This window comes from Sinocyclocheilus rhinocerous, unplaced genomic scaffold (genome assembly GCF_001515625.1).
Source record: "Sinocyclocheilus rhinocerous isolate Xijiao unplaced genomic scaffold, SAMN03320098_v1.1 scaffold2306, whole genome shotgun sequence".
NCBI lineage: Eukaryota > Metazoa > Chordata > Actinopteri > Cypriniformes > Cyprinidae > Sinocyclocheilus > Sinocyclocheilus rhinocerous.
Genome location: NW_015639792.1, coordinates 242799 through 269346, shown reverse-complemented (window position 1 = coordinate 269346; position 26548 = coordinate 242799). Strand labels below are relative to the sequence as shown.

General features: G+C 35.0%; 1 protein-coding gene across 2 annotated transcripts in view; it reads left to right on the top strand.

Annotated features, from left to right (window-relative positions):
• Positions 1 to 26548, top strand: part of LOC107752096 (rap guanine nucleotide exchange factor 4-like) — a 35705-nt gene that overhangs the window by 6030 nt on the left and 3127 nt on the right. The window contains exons 4-24 of one of the 2 annotated variants that reach the window (XM_016567960.1): positions 2728 to 2874; positions 12978 to 13050; positions 13132 to 13196; positions 14153 to 14259; positions 14382 to 14503; positions 15828 to 16011; positions 16790 to 16874; positions 16975 to 17035; positions 18292 to 18368; positions 18504 to 18650; positions 18781 to 18887; positions 19015 to 19100; positions 20554 to 20632; positions 20844 to 20994; positions 21127 to 21215; positions 21326 to 21356; positions 21490 to 21568; positions 23237 to 23383; positions 24117 to 24214; positions 25207 to 25332; positions 25415 to 25593. In XM_016567960.1, coding sequence (XP_016423446.1) covers positions 2728 to 2874; positions 12978 to 13050; positions 13132 to 13196; positions 14153 to 14259; positions 14382 to 14503; positions 15828 to 16011; positions 16790 to 16874; positions 16975 to 17035; positions 18292 to 18368; positions 18504 to 18650; positions 18781 to 18887; positions 19015 to 19100; positions 20554 to 20632; positions 20844 to 20994; positions 21127 to 21215; positions 21326 to 21356; positions 21490 to 21568; positions 23237 to 23383; positions 24117 to 24214; positions 25207 to 25332; positions 25415 to 25593 — 2240 coding nt within the window. Of the gene's footprint in view, positions 1 to 2727; positions 2875 to 10456; positions 10573 to 12977; positions 13051 to 13131; positions 13197 to 14152; positions 14260 to 14381; positions 14504 to 15827; positions 16012 to 16789; positions 16875 to 16974; positions 17036 to 18291; positions 18369 to 18503; positions 18651 to 18780; positions 18888 to 19014; positions 19101 to 20553; positions 20633 to 20843; positions 20995 to 21126; positions 21216 to 21325; positions 21357 to 21489; positions 21569 to 23236; positions 23384 to 24116; positions 24215 to 25206; positions 25333 to 25414; positions 25594 to 26548 lie in introns of those variants that run through there. The other variant, XM_016567961.1, reaches the window with a different exon arrangement.

Here is a 26548-nt window from a genome sequence, read left to right as displayed (position 1 = left end):
GAAGCCTCGATCTGCTAGGAGTCAGCTGAGATAAGTAGTAGTTTAGCCTGGCAGACATCATTTGCATCCATCAGCATGTGAGTGGGCGAACGGTCCACGGCTGGCCTTGTTAATAGTCTGATACTGTATATGAGGACGCTGATGCAGTGCTGCTGGGGATAGAAGCATCTTTCTGTGAATCCACTGGGAATACAATGAGTCACACTGTCAGATGTGTTTACTGGCCCTAAAGCATGCATCATTCCCACACAGCTGAAGAGGGATTTCCAAAGATTCCAGAAGCTTCCTTGCGTTGCATATAAGACCTTATAGAATCTATATATTGATGTATTGAATGTGATCTCTTTGCAGGTAAAGTTTAGATTTCCACCAATCAGAATTGCAGAAATAATCAATGTTGTGGTCAGTCCCACCACAAACACATGGCACTGGTTGAGCTAATGGTTCTGTGTTAGACTGGTTCAAACAAAGCAATGTTAGGCAATTTTTGAAGTGATCATGTTTATAGACATATTAAGCTCAAATATAGTATTTTTTACATCATCTTAATTTTAGATTACACAACAGTTCAAAAGTCTGGGACGGTATGATTTTTACAAATATTTTTGATGGAAAATGCTGCTCACCAAGGCTGCATTTATTTGATCAGAAATACAGGAAAAACAGTAAGCATTTTATTTTATTTTATTTTATTTTATTTTTGAACTCCAGTATTCAGTGTCACATGATCCTTCAGAAATCATTCTTGTTGAATTATTATTTTTGAAATCAGTTGTGCTGATTAATATTTTTTGGAAATTGTGATGCATTTTTTCTTGAAACTTTGATGAATAAAACATTCAATAGAACAGCATTTAAGTGAATACAAATCTTTTGTAATTTGTAAGTTGTCTTTACCTTCACTTTTCAGCAATTTAATGCATCCTTGTTGAATAAAATATTAATTTCTTTAAAAAAACAAAAAAACAATCATACTGACCCCAAACATTAGCGTATGCTGAAGTCTGCCTTTTATATTTTTCTCATGAGAAAATGACCACAGTAATCTCATATGTGTCCTTTAATCTCAAACTTTGCTCAGATTCAGATTTTTTCATATTTTATAGCTTCTGACAGTATGTCAGAATCATCAGATTTGCTTCTACTTTTATTTCTCCTCAGGAATTAACTGAAATCAATCAAAAAATGAAAACTAATTCTCCTGAACTATGAATGAGTAACCTCTGAATAATATTTTCCCCTCTGAGTCTGTATGCATTGTAGCAGTCATATTTAAAGCATTCTGGGTTGTACTTGCTTGATTACTTGCACAATTGTGCATAGAACTGACACAAGGCATCATGTTATGCTTCTCTTCCACACTTCTGCTGTTGCCCTGCAGCTATGAATGTCCTGCGTGCAGATGAACGTGTGTGTAGTTTTGTCTGCATACAGTATGTGCATATGAGAATCGCTGTTTCATTGATGCAATATTAACGGCTTGTGTGTTGCTCCAGTTTCATGGAGTGATCCATTGGGCAATAAGCTATTATCACGCTGCTCTGATTAAATGAATGTAAAACGCAAGACAGGGTGTAGAACAGAAGTGTATTTGTGAATGTAATATGACTCATTTATGAGTGTGTGAGCTTGTGCTTTACTGATCTCAAATCACTTGTTATGTGCAACGATCTTTTTAAACCTCACTGAGCACATTCCCTTAGAGTGTGCATAAATGTGTGCATAAATGTACATGAATTAGAAGAATCTTTAAAGCAATAGTTCACCTCAAAATTAAAATTCTTTTCAGTGCAATTACAATGAATGGAGATTTAGGGGTCATTTAAAACCATGTGGAGCTTTGCATTTAAAGGAATTGTTGACTCATCCTCAGGCCATTCAAGATGTAGATAAGTTTGTTTCCTCATCAGAACAGGTTTGGAGAAATTTAGCATTACATCACTTGCTCAGCAATGGATCCTCTGCAGTGAATGGGTGCCGTCAGAATGAGAGTCCAAACAGCTGCTAAAAACATCACAATAATCCACAAGTAATCCACACAACTCCATTCATTCAATAAATGTCTTGTGAGGTCAAAAGTATGCACACTTGTAAGAAACAAATCCATCATTAATGTGTTTTAACATTAAACTGTCGCTTTTGGACAAAATACTGAAAATACTGTTATTTATAACTGTTTTGGACTGTTTTCACTTTGGTTGATCTGTGCACATTTCTCTTCTTATTCAGAAAACAGTATTATAGCTAGAGACTCTATATTTTAGCTGTAAGTAATGTTAAAAACATCTTGATGTTGGATTTGTTTATTACAAACATGCAGATTTTTGCTTCAAAAGCTGTTAATTGATGGACTGGAGTGGTGTTGTTTACTTGTGGGTTATTGTGATGTTTTTGTCAGCTGTTTGGACTCTTATTCTGACGGCACCCATTCAAGGGATGTAATGCCACATTTCTCCAAATCTGTTCTAATGAAGAAACAAACTCATCTACATCTTGGATGGCCTCATTTTTAGCAAATGTGAATTTTTTTGGTCAACTGTTCCTTTATTTGTTTATTTGCTATGCACTGAAGCCTTACATGTTTACATGTGGAATGATGGCACAGTTTTCATTTTAGGTGAACTTCTCCTTTAAGATCTTTATAATTAGCTTGCAAAGATGTTTGCATGGTCTTTCTCCCTCTGTTTGTCTTTCACTCTTCTTACTATTTCTTTTTTTTTTCTGTAGGATGCTGTAACGATCTGTACTTTGGGAGTGGGGACAGCATTCGGGGAGTCAATTCTGGATAACACTCCTCGACATGCCACGATTGTCAGCCGAGAGAACAGTGAACTTCTGCGCATCGAACAGAGGGAGTTCAAAACCCTGTGGGAGGTTCGTTTGTGCGCAAATTTGACTGAACATTTTCATTACAGTTGCTGTAAGTGATAAAATGCTCCTGCTGGCTGACAGGTAGAACTGAAATTAGTGGGCCGCTGACATAGAGTTTCCAGTTTTTTGAGGGCAGGGTTTTGGAAAGAGGCTGCGTGAAGTTGATTTAATTCAGGAAGTGTGTTAGAAATTAACAATATGACAGACATTGTCATCTTAAGTTTTTAATGTTTTGAATGGCATACAACCATACTTTATTAGCAGTAATTTTCCTTATGCATGAAATAACTATACGGTACAGTTGGCAAAATGTGCAGTATACAGCATTGTGTAGATTTCTTTAAGTGATTTCACGTGACTCATTAATTTTTTAAGCTTTTGCCTATTTTTTTTTTTTAAGTAGAATAGGACTAAAATGCAAAATGTTGCATACTATATTGTTCATCATTGCATACTGCATACTATGCCTACTCATACTATTCTACTCATTACTTTTTAGGCTGGCCAAATTTTTTTTTCGAAGTAAAATTGGACTAAATGCAAACTAACTACAGTATATTGAATTAAACATGCTACATGGTAAGGTCATGTGAAAAAAAATGTTGCATGCTATTGTTTATCATTGCATGCTGCATACTGTTCTTTTTTTTTTTTAAACAGTCAATATACAGTACATAAAGTCCTCTCAGTATGCCTCTATTCCATTCTGATCATAGCCAGTGTGTCTGTAACAAAGCACTTTTTCGTTAGTAATCACTGAGGATCAGTAACACTGGGGGGCGCTCTCTGATCTGCTAACAGCTCAGTCAATTCGTTTGGGCTGTTCTGCACAGTCATAGGCCAAATCTCAGGCTTTAACAGGCTTTCATAGTGTGTGTGTTGTAAATGTAAGCCAGTGGTCTCCGTGATAATCGATTCAGGAGTCATATCTATGAAGGTTGTCTCATTAACTTAGCAGAGAATTAGGAGAAAATGCACTGGGATATTGTAAAAAAAAAAAGGCAAGATATCTGGATTCGTTGCCTTAAATGGATTTAGCATAATTGTTAATTCCCAGCATTTCAGAAGCTTCTGAGTGTGCTTAGGACTGTATGGATTAAATGCATTACACAGGCACTTTGATATAGTCTTTTTTTTTTTTTGCATGCCTTCATGCTTGAATCTTGAGGAAGAAAGGCTGTAATTGCATCAAATACAAAAAACCCCCCAAAAAACAGGGTTTCAATCCCCATCTCATAAAGCCTTTTTCTTGATATGATTAAGATCTCATATCTTGCAACATTCATTAATGCCTCAGAGGAGTAAGGTTTTAACCTGAATTATAAGAAAACAACATGATAGCAAAAATGACGTATATAAATATTTATCAGCCTTTGTGTATGCTTCTACTTATTATGCATCTTCATAATATAGATTTAAAGCAATAGTTTAGTTATAAAAGTGAACATTCATTTACCTCATATATCATTCCAAACACTTTTCTTTAAATATTTTGCTGAACGTAGCTGATCTTTTTCCATTCAACAATTGTATGCAGACAGAGGCTGCTGAGGATCAAAAAAAATTTTTGACAACAACAAAAAAATCACAGTAAAATTACCTTAATGTAGTCCATATGATTCATAAGCTATATTTCAATATTTCTGAGGGCATACAAAGACCATCAATAATGTACAGTATGTGGAAAATAATGTGTTTTTTTTACTTTAAACCGCATAAACACATTTCATTACACCAAATACACCAAATAATGTTCTTTTTAGCAGCATCATATGACCCCTTTAAATAAAAGGCAACGTCCTGGGTCAAACTTATCATGACACCATATTTGAACATAAATGAGATTTCAGAGTAATGCACAAGTGTATAGACTACTTAATATATAGCTAATATATAATATGTTACAAAAAACTATTTTAAGCAAATGGTGTTCTTTTGAACTTTCTATTCATTAAAGGATATTGAAAAAATGTATCATGGTTCCCACATATCTATTAAGCAGTACAACTGTTTTCAACATTGATAATAATAATAAGTAATGATTATCAACATATTAGAATGATTTCTGAAGGATCGTGTGACTCTGAAGACTGGGGTAATGATGCTGAAAATTCAGCTTTGCCAACATAGTTAGTGTTACATTATCTGTGGACATCTGTTTCTTATGAAGAATCTGTCTTCAGTGCTTTTATGACTTTAATGTGCTGATCATTTCTGATCCTAAACATTAAACATGAAGTGAGTGTGACTCAGTGTGTGAGAGACACAGAGGCCGTCAGGCTTCTGTTATTAGCGCTGTGTGTGTAGATAGTATCACCCGTGTCTCACAGCTCGCTACTGACCATATGTGCCTTATTTTTGTTTCATATCTCGCACACGCAGCTGAATAGCATGAATTATGTATCAGTCTCTGCTGCATCAGTGGAACAATGTGAGTGAAAATCTCTCTGTCTCGCTACAATTTTCCTCCTCTCTCTCTCATAAACCTCCTCTCATTCAGGCGAGTGCTCATAACAGAGTGTTTTTGTTTGTACATGAGTGGTGTGTGTGTGTGTGTGTGTGTGTGAATGAGGGAAAGGGTGATAGAGTTCATATATTTGTGTATACGTGTGTCGTCCACCATTTCAAACCCTTTCAAACTCATCAGCCTCAATTACAATATGTGTACTGAACTCTAAACAATACAAATGGCATAAAAATGTTCTTAGAAACTAATATGGCTAACAACACAGCCCATCTGTAAATAGTCTACAGATTTTACACCTCATTAAAAGTTGATAATATGCCAAGTAAACAACATTTATTAGTTGTGCTGGCTAAGTATTAAATTATTAAGATCATCCTGGCATTAAACATGTAGCTCATCCCATGCCGAAAGTATGAAAATTCTGTCATCATTTACTCCTGTTGCTCCAAAACTGTATGACTTTTTTTTCTTTTGTGGAACACACAAAAATATATATGTATATGAAAGGAATAACACTTGAGCAATAATATAATAAATATAATATAACATAAATAATTATATTATATTATATTTATTATGAGAGACGTATTTATTATCTCAAGTTACCAATTAAGTGTTTTTGGTTTGGTTGCATTTTATTTCATGATTGCACTGCAACAAATATAATCAAATTTAAGAACAAATATAATATAAACAAAATGAAATTTAAAAACAAATATATTATTTAATGTAACAAACTTTTAAGACGATGATTCGGAGTTAAATAAAAGTTAGATCTCTGTTTTAGCAAATGTGAAGAGAAATCATATACAATTTCCGGGTGTCAGAGATAAAAGACAAAAATAACCTCTAGAATTATTACATAAAGTATCTGAAGTAACTTACTGACTGCTTGCTTCATAAGAAGTCAGTTTTGCTTATGATCTAGACAAGTGTTATTTTTATTTTATTTTATTCATTTATTTATTTTTGCAGGATTCCTGACTATTTTCTGACCAACAAAGCTGATCGCGTAATGTTAATTGGTTGGACTTACAGTGTTGTTATTGTTAAATAAAACTACAAAATAAAACTTTTTGTAATTGAAATATAAATAATTAAAAAATAAAAAATATTAGATGAAAAACTTAAGAAACTCAAATGGACAGTAGAAAAAGTATTAAATTATTAAGATCATCCTGGCATTAAACATGTAGCTCATCCCATGCCGAAAGTATGAAAATTCTGTCATCATTTACTCCTGTTGCTCCAAAACTGTATGACTTTTTTTTCTTTTGTGGAACACACAAAAATATATATGTATATGAAAGGAATAACACTTGAGCAATAATATAATAAATATAATTATATTATATTACATTATATTATATTATATTATATTTTATTATATTATATTTATTATGAGAGACGTATTTATTATCTCAAGTTACCAATTAAGTGTTTTTGGTTTGGTTGCATTTTATTTCATGATTGCACTGCAACAAATATAATAAGATTTAAGAACAAATATAATATAAACAAATGAAATTTAAAAACAAATATATTATTTAATGTAACAACCTTTTAAGATGATGATTCAGAGTTAAATAAAAGTTAGATCTCTGTTTTAGCAAATGTGAAGAGAAATCATATACAATTTTCGGGTGTCAGAGATAAAAGACAAAAATAACCTCTAGAATTATTACATAAAATATCTGAAGTAACTTACTGACTGCTTGCTTCATAAGAAGTCAGTTTTGCTTATGATCTAGACAAGTGTTATTTTTATTTTATTTTATTAATTAATTTATTTTTGCAGGATTCCTGACTATTTTCTGACCAACAAAGCTGATCGCGTAATGTTTATTGGTTGGACTTACAGTGTTGTTATTGTTAAACAAAACTACAAAAAAAAACTTTTTGTAATTGAAATATAAATAATTTAAAAATAAAAAATTTTAGATGAAAAACTTAAGAAACTCAAATGGACAGTAGAAATGTTGCCTTGGCAACTAATTAAACAGATAAGCTGAAATTAAAATTACAAACTAAAATTGCAATGAAAAATATAGCTGCAAGCAGCGATTACCAGGGCTCAAGCGCTTTAGGCATTTAAGCACATAAGGAAAAATACATTACATATTATTTAGCAAGCCTGTAACCACCTAAATCAATTATTAAAAAAGCATTTTTGGCAAATCCAGGTGATTTACCATAGAAATATGATGTTTTTAGACGTTTATGACTGTTATAGCGCCAGCTGTGGTCCGATCTCCCTGAAACTTTGCATGTTTGTTTAGAATCACCTGTCGCATGTGCTCAGTGGGGTTCGTGAAGTTTTGAGTTTTTGTTTAGGCTTTATAGGCTTTTGGGTATATTTGGACAGGCCCCTTTTCTAAAGGACCCCGTTATAGCTTCCCAAAGGGTAAATTTCAACATGTTTTTGATAATTATTGATCTAGAGAGTCCAGAGAATTGCACTGTGGTGGTTTTTTCCAGACTGAGCGAAAAACCTAGGACTAGTTCACAAAAGTAGGTTTTCGCATCTTCTCAATCATTTAAAAAGCGGTTTGATTGACAGCAGTGGTTTTAGAGGCAAAGTTGTTCGGAATGAGGAGGTCTATCATACGATACAAATATCGCGTGTATGTGTGGAAAACCGCACAATGCACAATCGTTTACGCCCTCAAAAAATGTGATACCACCCCCCAGTGGCCGATTTCTTTCTACCTTTGGGGCCATGAGTCAAACAGGCCCACCAAGTTTCGTTCCGAAAATATAATATAACATAAATAATTATATTATATTATATTTATTATGAGAGACGTATTTATTATCTCAAGTTACCAATTAAGTGTTTTTGGTTTGGTTGCATTTTATTTCATGATTGCACTGTAACAAATATAATCAAATTTAAGAACAAATATAATATAAACAAAATGAAATTTAAAAACAAATATATTATTTAATGTAACAAACTTTTAAGACGATGATTCGGAGTTAAATAAAAGTTAGATCTCTGTTTTAGCAAATGTGAAGAGAAATCATATACAATTTCCGGGTGTCAGAGATAAAAGACAAAAATAACCTCTAGAATTATTACATAAAATATCTGAAGTAACTTACTGACTGCTTGCTTCATAAGAAGTCAGTTTTGCTTATGATCTAGACAAGTGTTATTTTTATTTTATTTTATTAATTAATTTATTTTTGCAGGATTCCTGACTATTTTCTGACCAACAAAGCTGATCGCGTAATGTTTATTGGTTGGACTTACAGTGTTGTTATTGTTAAACAAAACTACAAAAAAAAACTTTTTGTAATTGAAATATAAATAATTTAAAAATAAAAAATTTTAGATGAAAAACTTAAGAAACTCAAATGGACAGTAGAAATGTTGCCTTGGCAACTAATTAAACAGATAAGCTGAAATTAAAATTACAAACTAAAATTGCAATGAAAAATATAGCTGCAAGCAGCGATTACCAGGGCAGATACGCAAATGTCCCCATAGACACTTGTGGCACTTTGGACCAAGACCGTGTACAGCGATTTTCATGTTGATAGGACAAATGTTGCCTAGTTATAGCCATGTTTTATGTTTTTTCCCTCTTATAGCGCCACCAAGTGGCCAATCTCCGTGTTTTTTTCCCCTGCAACCTCAGCTTGAGCTCTTACATAAGTGTTCCAAGTTTGGCGAAGATATCTCATTCTGTTCAGGAGTTATAGGCATTTTACTAAAAGTGGCCCTGTCCCCTTCGAACGTTTGGCGTCCCTTTGCCACGATGAGTCGAAAGTTCAACTTTTTTTTGATAATTATTGATATTCACTCACCAGTAAATTTTGTCCGGCATGAACCATGGATTCCAACAACATAAGACACTTGAGTCTGCGACTGATGGTTTAGGAGTTATGAGCGATTTCGTACTTTCGATCACTGTAGTGCCCCCGTCAGGCCGATTGGGCCAAGCCTCAGTCATGTTGTAGGCGGTGTGAGTACTACCATCCCTCCAAGTTTCAAGTTTCAAGACTTACGCTTTGGTCTGCACGATCAGTTTTACGTGGAAATCGCTCATCCGTGACCATTCTAACAATTAAAATAGGGTTTCAGCGCTACGCGCTTGAACCCCTAATAATAAAATAGAAATATTAAAAAAGAACATAATTTTAAATATTTTTTTTAAAATATAAAAATGACAAAAGCACATTACTAAGCACATACAAAATCAAAATGACTAAAAGTTAAATTAAAATGAAAACTGAAAAAAAGCTGATCAACATTTTTTTTAAATACTGTAAATAATAGTAAAATAACACTGGACTGACAGACAAAGCTTGAATGGACTGGACTTGATAGTATGCAACAAAACAGGGTCCTCTTACGGAGCCCCGCACATGGCATGCAGGAAAAAAATTGTAGGTTAAATCGGTTGCACGATTTACTATTTTGTTCCCTCAATTTATAAATTGTGCACACGATTTACTAATTAGTTCCCTCGATTTGTTAAATTGTGCACACGATTTACTAATTAGTTCCCTCGATTTGTTAAATTGTGCGCACGATTTAGCAAATCGAGGGAACTAAATAGTAATTGTGTGCACGTTTTAGTACATCGAGGGAACGAATTAGTAAATCGTGGCCACAATTTATTTATTTTTTCTTGCATGTCATGTGTGGGGCTCCGTATCCTCTTAATATCATAAAACTATATTAGTATATACCTGACTGGAAAAGGGCTGAACTAACTGATCCTCAAAGACAGACTACCTTCCTCTAATGTGATAACGGTGATTTCACTACTGCTGCAGGGCACACACACATACACACTCACACTCACACAACTGTCTGTTCAGTGTAAATACAATTTAATACCCTTAATAATTGATGAAGCCACAAGCTTTTGAGAGCCTTTTAGCAGCCCATAGTTCCCTCTCCCTCACTCATGTGTAATGCTGTGGAACAGGGTGAATTGAGCAAATGCGGCTCTCTGATTGGCTGAAGCTATTGCCTGGCAACGGCAACTGAAGTCCAGTCAGATGCTCAGCAAGAAAGATCCAAAGAGCAGACACTGGATCACATTATCCATACGTGTGTAACTGAAGCGTCAGGGTGTGCGGGTTTGATTTCACGTCTTTGTGCATCTGACTGGAAAGCATAGGAGCGTTTGCTGGATAATGCTGGGAAGTTGGCCGGGTTTAGGAAGTAGCCAAGTATCACGTCCCAGTCGGACTACACTCCACAAACTCTTACCAGGGTGAGTCCCATTGGCTCATTGTCTTTAATGCACAAAGATTTGATGCTGTTTTCATAGTTTACAATCAGGAAACCACACTTATAGATATATTACAACCAGCACTGGGTTCAGAGCCACATCAATATCAACGTGGTTTTTGAGGTTAATAATGTCAGAGGTCTTTTTTAGCGAACGGTATTGACTGTTACTGGTGCAAATCGTGGTTCTGCTTTTTGATACATAACATATGATGTTTGAGGATGTAGTATTTCTGATAGGATGGTCACAGCTTGATAAAAAGGCCCAGTCCTTGTGCCGGCAGTGTGAGGTGAATATCAGCTGCTGAAAGCCGAGGATGTGCGTTGAATGCTGAGGGGCTTCTGTCTCTCCGGGTCAGTTCTGTGCCAGGCTGCAGGGGGCACCGCCTGACCGGGCAATGAGGGAGGAAGTACACTTGTTTTGTGTGCTTATGTGCTGTTAATTGCATAATCCTGGCTGAATTATACTTAACCTTTGTGAAGGCAGCCAGCTGGAATGAGCAACAATGTATTATGTGTCTGGGGGATGGGAAAAGTTAAGAAAAGTTAGCTTTTGTTTCAGCTTCAGGAAGCAGGAAGGAAACAGGATATACAAAGTGCATTTGTGTGAATGGGACAAAGCCTGTTTGAAGACTTCAAATCAGTGGCCAAAGAAAACCAAGTGCTCCAGCTGTAACCCTCTGTGTTTTCTCTTTAACTCTAAACATTCAGTTCACTTTATCATACAGAATGTCCTCTGGACTCTCTGTCACTTCTACTTAATGGAAACACAATGCCTCAGAGTAGCATGAGCTGTAGTACTGCGTATGAATGAATGAATTGTATTACATCAGTTCATTCAGAGACCTGTAATCTCACAGTGTGTGGTGAAGGATCCTGTGAAGTTGCAAAAACATACATGTCCCTGCCTGACAGCATTTAGTTTCACTCTTTTAGATGCTTTTAAATATTATGGCTCAGTTTGCTTTCTGGAAAAGTTCAGAAATGCATCTTATTCTATTCTATTCTATTCTATAACAATAGCATCATGGCAGCAACTTTTTATACAAGCATATACTCACTTTTTTCCTAAACATGTCATTTAATAAATAAATAAATATATATATATATATATATTCAGCAAGGATGCATTAAATTGGTAAAAACAAATGTTGTTCTTTTGAACTTTATATTCGAATTCAACATTTGAAATTCAAATCGAATATAAAATTGTAATAATATTTCATAATATTACTGTTTTACTGTATTTTGATCATATTTATGCAGCCTTACAAAACACTAAAACTCAAGTGTTCATTAAAAACTCATTAAAAATTCATATTAATGAGTAAAACTCATTAAAAAATACTTATCGACCCCAAACTTTTGGATGGCAGTGTATGTGAATGTGTTATATTACAGACATATATTTGTAAGATTTGATGAATAGTTGATGAAGTGAGAGAGATAAATCAATTGCTGAAAAATGAGGATAAACCAATAATTAGGCTTGTAGTAATTATAAAATGTCCTTAATGCTTAAAATAAGATAAGTTTATATAAGATGTAAAACTGTGTAAAACATTGACTATATTCATAATTTTTCATTTTCTATGTATTTATACTTTGTATATCCTGTTTCCTTCCTGCTTATTTATATATATATACACTAGTCAACATTTGAAGTGGATCAAAACCTTTCATCAAAGTTGTCCTAAAATGTAAAACCAAAATGCATTATTGTCTTAGGACAACTTTAATGAAAGGTTTTGATCCACTTCAAATGTTGACTACTATATATATATATATATATATTTACAGTCAGTCACTTAGCAGATGCTTTTATCCAAAGCGACTTACAAATATATATATATATATTGTATATATATGTGTGTGTATATATATATATACAGTATATATTATAGTTAGATTTAGTCTTGCTTTATTTTTTTTCTTATTTTTTATGGATGTTTAAATAATTTTCTGGAAAAACATGAAAAATACTGATTAAGAACATTTATTTATTTGAAATGTTTTGCTGTAAACTCCATTCCCACAGGCCAAATAGATGAACTTCTCAGCCATTTTGAGAACGTCTAAACAGATTTCCAGCAGGTGCAGTATAATGTGTGTGTTTGAACTCTAGGTGAGTTTGGGCTGCATGTGCCACCTCGTCACCCATCACCATGGCGATAGGGAGAGGAAAAGAATGAAAACATCTGAATATTCATAGTGATCGTTGCCAAGCCACAGAAGGCTTCAATCTGATTGGTGGAGCTCTATGTTCTTACTACAGAGCTTTCAGTTTAATGATGTAAAGGCAGTTCACCTGTTTGAAAATGACTCAGTGCACGTCTGAGGTTTTGAGGCTTAGAATACATTTTCATTGTGTCATTCTGTGTCTTGCAGAAATACAGGCAGTGCATGGCAGGGCTTCTCGCCCCGCCGTATGGAGTGATGGACAGCGGGGCTACAAATGATAGTGAGTATCACATGCATGCAAATATACACACTCACATAACACATCAGTGATTATTTCTCAACAATTTTCTGTTTAATGCAGGAATGCCGGACAAAGAGAATCTCAACAGCGACCCTCTCAATTTTATGTCAAAAAACCTGTATAAGGTATGATTGGTTTAATTTCTATTTTGACTTACTCCCCATTTAGTGAAAGTTGCACAATGTCCCCATTCATCACCTTTACAGTTTAATGGGATGTATGGATATAATAAAAAATACAGTAAAAACAGTAAAATTATTTTTTATTATAATTTATACAAATAGCTGTTTTGTATTATAATATATTTTAAAATGTAATTTATTCCTGTGATCAAAGCTGAATTTTCAGCATCATTACTCCAGTCTTCAGTGTCACATAATCCTTCAGAAATTATTATAATATGCTGATTTGCTGCTCAAGAAATGTTTCTTATTATGATCAATGTTGAAACCAGTTGTGCTGTTCAATATTTTTCTGGAAACTGTAATACATTTTTATTTTTATTTGAATTCTTTGACGAAAAGAAAGTTTAAAAGAAAAGCATGCATTTTAAATATATACTTTTGTAACATAATAAATGTATTTACTGTCATTTGTGATCAATTTAATGTGTCTGTGATGAAAAGTATTAATTTCTTTTTTTTTAATCTTATTGGCCCCATACTGTTGAATGGTCATATATTTTTCTATGTTGGTTACAATCCCTGTACTTTGGACTTGCAGTTGTCAAAATTCAATATTTTAATTATGTCATTTTTGATTTATCTTCATTTTTCTGGCACAGCTTCCTGAGAGTGACTCAAAAACAGTTTTTGATGATTAATTTGACAGTAATTCCCATTTCCATGCGCATAACTCAAGACCGCAGGCACCTCTTTTACACAGTTTTATGTTAATTATGTATAATTAATTTAATTTAAAACACACCATCTGCTAACAGAAGGTCTTTTATGTCATTTACACTAGCAAAATGAGTGCAGGCCACTGAATGCTGTTATAGATCAGGAAATAGGCTGTGCAGGAGTGTTTTTCTGTGCCTCACTCTCAACTTCCTCTCTCTCTGTCCCGGATTTTGCTTCAGGTCCCGTCAGAGAAGATTCTGAGGGCAGAAAAAGTCTTACGTAATGCTATACTGGCCAGAGCTCCCCACATGATCAGAGATAGAAAATATCATCTGAAAACCTACAGGTGTGTGTGTGGCCTGTGATGCTATATGGCACAGCATATCCAAGGTTTATTCATTTAGGTCATGTCTAGTGTATGTAGAACACACAGTGCATGTGTTGAGCGTGATCTGCGTGTGTTTACAGGCAGTGTTGTGTGGGCACTGAGCTGGTCGACTGGCTGCTTCAGCAGAGCTCGTGTGTTCACAGTCGGGCTCACGCTGTGGGAATGTGGCAGGTGCTGCTAGAGGAAGGGGTCCTGAATCACGGTACACCTGTGCCATTTGCTGTAGTGACAGCCAGGTTAACAGTTGGGTCATTCCTACTGTGCAGTACCTTTTCACATCTTTGTCTTAATGCCTTGGTAAAAATATCAAACTCACATATTATACTAATTAAACTGAAAATCATATACTAATTTTTCTTTTGTGATTGAAAATTATCATATTAATTTTTAAAAGTTGTTTCACTACACTGGTTTGAGTGAATTTTGCCATTTTAAGCATTGCAGATGTTTCTTAATGTTCTTTTCTTTGATTTTCAGTTTTATTAGGAATATTATTTTAAGCATAAAAAATATGATATATTTATATAATATTTTGAATTATCTTTTATTTTTATATAGTTTTGGTTTTCATTTTAATATTAGTTTAAGTTTTAGTAATTTTATTGTGTGATTTTGTAATTTTTTTTATAAAAAAAAGTTTTAAAAGTTTTTTTATATTTCTATTTAAGTTTAATTTATTTTTATTTCAATTTTAGTCATTTTTTAGTCATTTTTGTTTTGTTGTTCATTTTTATCTAATATTTATATTTTATTTTAATTTGTTTAATTTATTTCAATAGCTGAACACAATTTTTTATAGTTTTATGTTTTTGTTAACACTGATTTTGACAAGGACTCATTTAGGTTTTCAGTGACCTCAAAATCACTTTCCATCATGTTTTTGCAAGAAGGGGAACAGTGTTGTAAATACAACTTAACCACTGATTTCTAGTTGTGTCCTCTTTTGGAAGGCCAAACAAAGTATTTTCGCAACAAAACACAGCATCTTAACGACATGGCGACGGCGGCGGCAGCAACAATACTACAGCAAAAATAAAAGTCACGTCTTCTTTCTTTGCGTGAACATTTGGGCGGCGTTACGCAAATCTTCCCACATCGTGCCGTAGACACGTGGGGGCGTGTTTAAACGAGGCGTTTTAGGAGGGTGTGGACGAGTCTTAACTTTTATAAAGAATATCTCTTTGGGTTTGAGACTTTAGTCTTTGCATCTTTAGGGATCTTATCTATTCACGAACAGCTTGTAACACTCCAAAGAGAAAGGAAAACTTGAAATCGCATCATATGACCCCTTTAAAACCTGGAGAAAGATATCTAGTGTTACCATTCATCTCAATGGCACTTGTTCAGCTGCCGCAGCTCTATACTGCATTAAAGAAATGACCCAGCTAGTTAAACCAAGTAAGGGCTTGATAAAATAAAAATAATCCCCCAAGAACTTTTTTAAATGACTCTAATTAGAGCATCTGAATGGATTCATGCACCAGATCACATATTGCATTTGATCTCTGTTCTTTCTATGTCGACAGTCGACCACAAGCTGAACTTTCAAGATAAGTACCTCTTTTACCGTTTCCTTGATGACGAGGAGGAGGATGCGGTGTTGCCTAGCGACGATGAGAAACGTGAAGCTGAGGAAGAGCTGCAGGAGACCCTCCTCTTCCTCTCCCAGATCGGCCCTGACGCTCACATGCGAATGATCCTCAGGAAACCGTGAGTGACCAACAGCGCCCCCTGCAGTATTTATTCACGTGAAATGTGCATTTGGTTCCATTAAAGGCAGGGTAAGCGATTTCTGGTAGCCAATGTTGATATTTGAAATCACCAAAACAAACATGCCCCTACCCCAAAAGGGTCTTGCCCCTATTTTGATAGCTCCGCCCCACATATACGTACGCAACCCAGGCAACGATTAGTTCTGTGAAACAAAGCAAAACCAATGTTACACCGTGTCTACATCGGACGTGAGCGGCGCGGCGCAACAAATCCCCGACAGAAAACTGCTGCCGGGTTCTATTTATGACGTGCTGACACAAATTTCAAATGGTTTTCAACGGTCGTTTGAACGCATCCAGTGTAGGCAGACTTTAGCTGTTGTAGACACGGTGTTACTCACCTATTGAGAAGAAACAAAGCAACCTCGGCGTCCGATCGCAGGCCTCCGCTCCTTGAGTTCTCTCCAGCACTGGAAAGCTGATCCGATATTTATCCGCCATCTCTATCTTTCTGTCACTCGGCTCGGCTAATGTCCATCCCATGCACTGAAAGCTCTCTCCTCCACATCACGAGTAGACACGCCCCTTATTGCTGATTGGCTACAAGTTTGTTTTGCTATTCGACCCGAATCAGTTTTCTAAAGTGTTTTTGAAAAATTACATACCCTACCTTTAAGACAGGAGTGCTTTTTGAGCCTACAAATTCTGCTACTGTCCGCTTTTACTCTTCCTGAACTACTCTACCCGTCTTTCTTCGTCCCTTGTTCTCTTTATAGGCCAGGTCAAAGAACAGCTGAAGACCTGGAGATTATCTATGATGAGCTGCTGCATATCAAAGCTCTCTCTCATCTGTCTAACACTGTAAGTCCTCCATTGAGACCTCTGTGCCTCATTTCCACAGTAATGCCTGATATCAGCGCTGGTATGAGCAGACTAACATGAGCTGTGCTGCCCTCTGCAGGTGAAGCGAGAGCTCGCCGGTGTCCTCATCTTTGAGTCACATGCCAAAGCAGGCACTGTCTGTGAGTTTCAGTGTCTCTTTACTGCTCTTTAAATTCTGATAATTACAGTGTTGGGGGTAACACAAGTTACATAACCAGATTACTTTTTTCATGTAACAAGTAAAGCAATGCATTTCTTTTCAATTTACATTGAATATCTGAGTTACTTTTTCAAATACGTAGCGCAATGTTTTCCCATTTATTTATCGACACCTCTCCTATCCCTGTGTTAAGAGAAATTAGGAGTGAGGTGTAGAGGCACTTCCTTTAGCCTGAGGCTTATTAATTTTTAATTAGGCCTTTATACAGCTGCCCAAAATTTTTTATTTTATTTTTTTTGTTTTTCGTAATTAGCCAGCCCATCTCAGGTGACAAAAAGTAACGCAAAAGTAACGTAATGCATTCCTTTCATAAAAAGTAACTAAGTAACACAATTAGTTCATTTTTCATGGAGTAACGCAATATTGTAATGCTTAACTTGTGTTGTATGCTTTACTTTTAAAAGTAACTTTCACCAACACTCGTAATTAACTTATACACACTTAAATGCTGTTGGTATTGTAGTACTTTTTGGGGTCAGTAAAATTTTGTAATATTTTTAAAAGCTCACCAAGGCTGCATTTATTTGATCAAACACTACAGTAAAAACAGTAATATTTTTAAATATTATTATAATTTAAAATAACTATATTCTATTTTTATATATTTTAAAATGCAGTTTATTGCTGTGATGGAAACGCTGAATTTTCAGCATCATTACTCCAGTCTTCAGTGCCAAATTATCTTTCAGAAATCATTATAATATGCTGATTTGGTGCTTTAGAAACATTTATTATTGAAAACATAGTTGCTACCTAATATTTTGTGGAAATCATGAGACTTTTTTTCAGGATTCTTTGATGAATAGAATGTTCAAAATAATAGCATTTATTTGAAATAGACATTTTGTAACATTATAAATATTATTATTATAGTCACTTTTGTGAATACAGTGCATCCTTGCTGAAAAAAAAAAAAAATCTTTACAAATATATAAATAAATAAATATAAATGAATGTAAAAAAAAAATCTGACTGACTTTTTAAAATTTTGAGCGGTTATGTTTGTCTGTGTTGGTTACAACCCCTGTATTTAGGACACGAGGTGGTAATATATCAAATAATTTTGTTTTTATCCTTCATTTTTCTGGCACGTACCGACTCCAAACTTTTGATCAGTAGTGTAAATACTAGGTTGGCTCAGTAATATTCTATGTATGTTTGCTTTTCTTATTTTAGTGTTTAATCAAGGAGAGGAAGGCACTTCTTGGTATATTATCCAGAAGGGATCAGTAAATGTTGTTATCTATGGCAAGGTAATGTCATGTCATGTTATTTCTGTTTATTTAGGTTAATGTTAAATGACTACATACGTTTTCATTTATTTATGTCGAGTGATTCTAGTGACAAACACTATTAGATATTTCAGACGGACTCCTGTGTGTGTTTAGGGTGTGGTGTGTACGCTGCATGAAGGAGATGATTTTGGCAAACTGGCCTTGGTGAACGACGCCCCCCGCGCTGCTTCCATCGTACTCAGAGAGGACAACTGCCACTTCCTGAGAGTGGACAAAGAGGACTTCAACCGGATACTCAGGGTACACAAACATCAATTACTGCTGACACACAAGCATCAGGAGAATGAGTAGTTAGTGAACCTTATAGTGGCAAAATTAATTCTTGATTGCATGCATTTTGGTTTGTGTATATGTTTGTTTGTGTGTGTAGGATGTTGAAGCAAACACCGTGCGTCTAAAAGAGCATGACCAGGATGTTCTGGTACTACAGAAGAGTCTCCGGCCCTCCAGCCATGGAAACATCCCAGCCCACTTCAAGTATATGATCACATCCATCAGTCTGCTCAGTTTATCCATACATTTCTTGATCCATCACCAAGAAATTAATCTATCCATGCATTTATTTAAACAAACTACATTTGCGGTGTCTGGGTTTTCTGGACAGATACACTGTGATGTCAGGCAGCCCAGAGAAGATTCTGGAGCATCTGCTGGAGACAATGCGACTGGACATTCATTTCTCTGACCCAGGTACTGCACCTTCTCATTCATCGCTGGATAAGATTAATCAAACTTAATCAAACTGATTCAACTTTGTGTGAAAGGAATAGTTCACCCAAAAATGTAAATTTGCTGAGAATTTACTCAGGCGTCCAAGATGTAGATGTTTGTTTCTTAATCAGAACATTTGACCTTTACTTCACTACATTTCTCAAATAAAATGTATACTTTTACTCTGATACATTTTCTTGAAGCATATTCGGTACTTACTACAAAATAGTCAGAAGAACACCACTGAAAAAAAATTATACTAAATTTTTTTAAGGTAAGTGGTTGCAAACAATTTATTTTAGCTACATTTAAATAAAAAAAAAAGTTGAAAGTTAGTCAACTAAATTTGTTTGTTTAAATGTAGCTAAAATAAATGGATTGCAACCACTTACCTTACAAAATGTAGTAAATTCAATGAATCATTTTTTTCAGTGCTCCAGTCCATCAATTAACATCTTATAAAGCCAAAAGTTGCATGTTTGTATAAGAAACGAGTCCATCATTACGGCATTTTAACTGTAAACCGTTGCTTCTGGTCAAAATATGAGTCCATAATCTATAATTACACTTCCCCTTTAGTGAAAAAGTCCATCCACTCTTGTTTTCTCACATCGAAATCCACCACATATTTGTTTAGAACTGTTTTTGCTTGTAAAGAAGTCAGAAAGAGCTTAGTATGCACATACTTCCAGAACACAGAGACAACAACACCCGGAAAAAAAAAAAAAAAAAAATACATATATAAATATAAATAAACCGCAAAAAGAGAATACATTGTATGTACAGGTGTGCTATAGATAAAAATAGAATAGGAATAGAATAAAAAAAATAAGTTGTAGGGATTTACTACTACTAGGATGTAGGGTGATAAAGTAATACAAGTATAAGGTTATTGCACATACTTTTATTGCACAATGGGAGAAGATTTAACTGTTCATGAGGTAGATTGCCTGGGGAAAGAAACTGACTGTATATAGTAAAACTGTAAATAGTGCTTGATCTCTGCATATTTCTCTCCTGATTCAGACGACACAACTTTTTTATTGGCGAAAGCAATATTATGAATAGAGATAGAGGACAGTTTGAAGTTAAAAACATTTTAAGGATGGATTTGTTTCTTATAAACATGCAACTTTTGGCTTCACAAGATGTTAATTGATGGTCTGGAGTGGTGTGGATTACTTGTGGATTATTGTGATGTTTTTAGCAGCTGTTTGGACTCTCTTTCTGACGGCACCCATTCACTGCAGAGGATCCACTGGTGAGCAAGTGATGAAATGTAAAATTTCTCCAAATCTGTTTTGATAAAGAAACAAACTCATCTACATCTTGGATGGCCTTAGGATGAGTAAATTCTCAGCAAGTTTTCATCTTGGTTGAACTATTTCTTCAATACATTTTTTATTAATTCTGCAATATTTTTCATCCAAAGATCCAGCTCTGGATGATTTTGCGCTCATGCACTGCGTCTTCATGCCCAACAGCCAGCTGTGCCCTGCCCTTCTGGCCCAATATCCTTCTAGTGAAATCAATCAACCAATCAGCTCTGTGTATCTATCTCTCTATCTATCTATCTATCTATCTATCTGTCTGTCTGTCTGTCTGTCTGTCTGTCTGGCTGTCTATCTATCTATCTGTCTGTCTGTCTGTCTGTCTATCTGTCTATAAGAACAGCACACTGTTTTTGTGAGTATGGATATGTTTCTTAACGTGTGTGTGTACCTATCACTCTCAGGCCTCTCAGGGCTCAGAGCAGGAGCGTCTAGACTACTCTGTTGCCAGCAAGAGACGGGTGCTCAGCTTGGCTCTGCGCTGGGCTACCCTGCAGGGCCACCATCTGCTGGAGGATGACACTGCGCTCAGCTTTCTGGAGGTTATAAACAGACACAAACACACACATGCTAGCATATAATCTCTTACCACCAGTCTGCATGGAGATATGATAGTAGTCAGATGAAACCAAACTGACTATTATGCATGCTAAATGTGTTTTGTGTGCATTCAGGAGCTGCATGGGTTTGTGTCTAATGATGCAAGAGTTTTGCGTCCACTGAAGGAGCTACTTCCTGAGCTGGAGAGGATCATCAAGCAGTAGTAGGTTTTTAGTGGGTTTTGAATGTGCCTTTTGGGCTGTTATTATTAGCTTAATCTGAATGGTTAATGTTACTGATGTCCACATGTGTTTGTTCATTTCATGTTCTCAGTCCAGATGATGCACGAACCTCTCAAAAAAAGGTAATGTAGATCTGCTTTCTTGTACTTTATTGTTTATAGATCTACTGTAGCTATATCTGCGGTCTAAATTGGATTGGATTGTTTAAAAAAAAAGATAAATATTTTGCTATGTTCATATGCATTTGGTTTTCAGCATAAAGTCCTGCTGCGACAGTTCAGCTCTGGAGAGGAGAGGCTTGCAAAAAAGCAGCCAATAAGGAGCTTTGATGACAGTGAGTATCTGTATATGTGGCCCTGGACCACAAAACCAGTATTAAGTCGCTGGGGTATATTTGTAGCAATAGCCAAAAATACATTTTATGGGTCAAAATTATAGATTTTTCTTTTATGCCAAAAATCATTAGAACATTAAGTAAAGACCATGTTCCATGAAGATATTTTGTAAAATCTTGGCCAAATATTGTCCAATCCTAACAAACCATACATCAATGGAAAGCTTATTTATTCTGCTTTCAGATGATGAATAAATCCCAATTTCAAAAAATTGACCCTTATGACTGGTTTTGTGGTCCAGGGTCACATGTATATATCTATATGAACAGTTTATAATTTTTGGGAGAAAAAAATTTAAACAAAGGAAAGTCATGAGTGTAAAAACAAATGAACATGAAATATGTGTCACTATTTCTGTGTCACTAATAAATACATTTGTTGAAAATAACCTGGAAGACTTGATAACATAATCACCAGATTTTGCATAACCTTGCTGCTGATTTCAGCTTAAGTACTGCTATCAATTAAAACAAAATGGGGACTAAATACTAAGATATTCTGACATGCATGTTAATTTTAAACTTTTATACCTCTACATTTTTATTTTTATTATTTAAACATTTAACTTTTTTTCTGACAATTTTTCATGGGAAAATATGTCTTTTTTTAAGCATGTCTGCAAGTAGTCTCAGACCTTTGGACAATCCCAGCTAACAAAAATATGTTCTAAGAATGTTTTGCTAAAGTTTTCATTAAGTTATGAAAATTTTATTTCTTAATATCATCTGAACATTCAAATCATCCAGGGTTTTAAATGTTCTAAAAATGAAATGTGACCCTGGACCACAAAACCAGTCATAAGGTTCTAGATTTTTCTAGATTTAATAATAAATAAGCTTTCCATTGATGCATGGTTTGTTAGGATAGGACAATATTTGGCCGAGATACAACTATTTGAAAATCTGGAATCTGAGGGTGCAAAAAAAAACACATTTTCAGAAAATCGCCTTTAAAGGTGTCCAAATGAAGTTCTTAGCAATGCATATTACTAATCAAAAATTAAGTTTTAATATATTTACAGTAGGAAATTTACAAAATATCTTCATGGAACATGATCTCTACTTAATATCCTAAGGATTTTTGACATAAAAGAAAAATTTATCATTTTGACCCATACAATGTATTTTTGGCTATTGCTACAAATATACCCCAGCGACTTTACAACACTGGTTTTGTGCTCCAGGGTCACAAATGTTTTCTATATATGTTAAGGGAACCTTCTGTTTTTATTATTTTTATCATTATGGGAAAGTTACTTTTGAATGTTCTCTGAAGGTTGTGAAACGAGAAGTAACATAAAAAAAAATTTCAGATAAAACATTCCATGAGTGATGTATAAATAATGTTTTTCTGCTAATGTTTTGAAAACATTATTAAAGACCAGATAACTGTGAAAGAGCATTCTTTTGATGTTACTGGTAGAACATTTGTTCATATCTGACTTTGAGAACCTTGACAGAGCATTTGCCAAATTTCTGAGAAAGTTCCCTGTTAGCTGGGATATAGAATATATCTGTTTAATTTTTGGAATGCATGAATGAATTAGATAATCACCCAATCAGTCAAATTTCCTCTCTCTTCATCTTTGTCTTTCCATGTGTGTCTAGTTCTCCTGAAGGTGTACTGCAGCGATCACACTTACACCACTATTCGTGTTCCTGTGCTGGCCACGGGGAGAGAGGTGACCGCAGCTGTAGCGGATAAGCTGGGATCCACTGAAGAGCTGCTTTTGATAAACCTCAGCGCATCTGGAGGTGATCCACACACGCTCACAATCTCATGATGACATATTAGTTGCCCTTAGAGATGTGACAAACAAATACACACAGAACTTTGTAGATATTCAGCCTTTTTGTTGCTCTAGCAACATTCTGTATTGAGGCACTCTGTTTCTGTATTATATAATCCACTTCCAGATCAGTTTCAAACTAAACCTTTCAGAAAGTACCAGCAGAACTGTAAATCCTGTATTAGCTTGAAGTTTATGTGGTAGTCCAAATATTAATGATAGTAAATAAAGTGCATAAAATCTATAATAAATGTAACCGCAGCTGTAGCGGATAAGCTGGGATCCACTGAAGAGCTGCTTTTGATAAACCTCAGCGCATCTGGAGGTGATCCACACACGCTCACAATCTCATGATGACATATTAGTTGCCCTTAGAGATGTGACAAACAAATACACACAGAACTTTGTAGATATTCAGCCTTTTTGTTGCTCTAGCAACATTCTGTATTGAAGCACTCTGTTTCTGTATTATATAATCCACTTCCAGATCAGTTTCAAAATAAACCTTTCAGAAAGTACCAGCAGAACTGTAAATCCTGTATTAGGTTGAAGTTTATGTGGTAGTCTAAATATTAATGATAGTAAATAAAGTGCATAAAATCTACAATAAATGTATTAGGTGTTGATCTTGTACAGCTGAAAAAGTGTTCAGAATGTGATTTGTGGTCTGGCTAATTCTGGGCTTTATTTCTGTGCAGAGAAGCAGATTTTAAAGCCCAATGATGTATCGGTGTTCCAGTCGCTAGGAGAGAACGGCCGATTGTTTGTCTGCTCCAGAGAACAGCTTGATTCACTGGTGAGACCAAATGTGGAGTATAGTTCACCCAAAAATGAAAATTTGCTGAAAATATACTCACCTTCAGGCCATCCAAGATGTAGATGAGTTTGTTTCTTCATTAGAGCAGATTTGGAAAATTTTGCATTACATCACTTGCTCATAAATGGATCCTCTGCGGTGAATGGGTGCCGTCAGAATGAGAGTCCAAACAGCTGATAATTACATCGCAATAATTCACAAGTAATCCACACGACTCCAGTCCATCAGTTAACGTCTTGAAGCGAAAAGCTGTGTGTTTGTAAGAAACAAATACATCATTATGGCATTTTAAACTTTAAACTGTCAATTTTGGCCAAAATACAAGTCCATGATCTATAATAACACTTCCTCCAGTCAAAAAGTCCATCCACTGTTGTCCTCGCACATCGAAATCCACCAACATATTTGTTTAGAGATATTTTTCACAGTTTTTGCTTGTAAACAGTGCTTGATCTGTACATATTTCTCTCCTGATTCAGATGAGATGACTTTTTCACCGGAGAAAACAATATTATGGATAGAGAACTATTTTAGCCTGAAGCAGGGGTTTAAAGTTAAACGCATCTTAATAATGTATTTGTTTGCTATAAACACATAGCTTCTCACTTCACAAGTCGTGTGGATTACTTGTGGATTATTGTGACGTTTTTTTTATCAGCTTTTTGGACTTTCATTCTGACGGCACCCATTCACTGCAGAGAATCCGTTGGTGAGCAAATGTTCTAAGGCTAAATTTCTTGATTAGTTTCTTCATGGGAAATATGTTCTGATGAAAAAACTAACTCTTCTACAACTTGGATGGTCAGAGGGTGAATACATTTTCAGCAGATTTTTTATTGTAAATGCAGCTTTAGTGAACATAATAGACTTCTTTCAAAAACATCTTAATTATTCAAAAGTGTTTAAATATTTTTGTTAATAATTGTGGAGTTTGTGTTAGTGTGTATTTAGTACTGTGTATGTGTGTGTAGAATCCTCTTCCAGAGCAGGAAGGTCCCTCTACAGGCTCTATGTCCAGTTTTGAGCTGATGAGCTCTAAAGACCTGGCCTTCCAGATGACTCAATATGACTGGGAGCTTTTCAGCTGTGTACATGAGGTAAAGATGCACATACACTGATACACACACACACAAATGACGTTTTTAACCCACAAAATGTGTACTTTGTGTGTGTGTGCAGTATGAGCTGGTGTATCATACGTTCGGACGGCAGGCATACAGACGCTCTACAGCAAATCTGGAGCTGTTTCTGAAGCGCTTTAATCAGGTGCAGCTGTGGGTGGTCACAGAGGTCTGTCTGTGCGGGACGCTCAGCAAACGGGTACAGCTACTCAAGAAGTTCATCAAGATTGCCGCCCAGTGAGTTCTCCAGCACACATAATATAATTTCTCCAGAACTCAGGATTTGAGGCATTGCATCCCTTGCGAAAAAGAAGTTTATTCAAGTGTGCTATTAGTATACTTCTTTTAAACTTAAAATAGGAAAGTATACTTTTAGTCTACTTTTTATGTACTTCTCAGAAATATACTTAAAATGACATTTAAGTATACTTGACTTATACTTAGAAAAAGTCCAAATATATTTTAGCTATACTTGTGCTCCTAGAATCCGTGTTTTCATTATTATACGGTAGGGGGTGCTAGTACACATCTTCTGTACAGAATTTCCAAAAAACACAAGTGAAGAAGAAACCGAAACAACAGATGCTTCCACATGTATTCTAACACGATCATCAGACATAAAACAGCATCAAAACTGTGTAACGTTATGGAATAAAATGTCGACCAATGAAGAGGTAATAATGACTGTCAAGCTTTGGGGTGTTGATCGACTTTATCTACGTTTTGATTATCATTCTGAATCCAATTCATAGTCTTTTTTCAGCTTTTTGTTCAAAATGTTGTTTATTTTTTGTATTTTTTTATGAAACTTACCTACATTCAAGTGTTTACAAAAAAGAATGCATGAAGCTAGAATAAAAAAAATTTGTTTACAAGCAGATACCCTGTTCTTTTGATGTTTTGTAAGTTCAGATATTCATGTAACAAAATATATACAAAGTAATACCTAAATAGGGACATAGTAGTATACTTAAAGTATGATGTAAAGTTCACTTAAAGACTTAAAGAAAACTTACGAGTATACTTGCAGTATAAAACTACTAAACTAGTAGTTTACTGAGACTATACTTCAAAGTGTACTAAAAATGCTACTACAAGTATTTAATTAGTAAACTATCAGTATACCTATAAGTTCACTTTTAGTATAGTTGCAGTACAAACTAAACATTTTGGCAGTACAAGCTAAAAATAT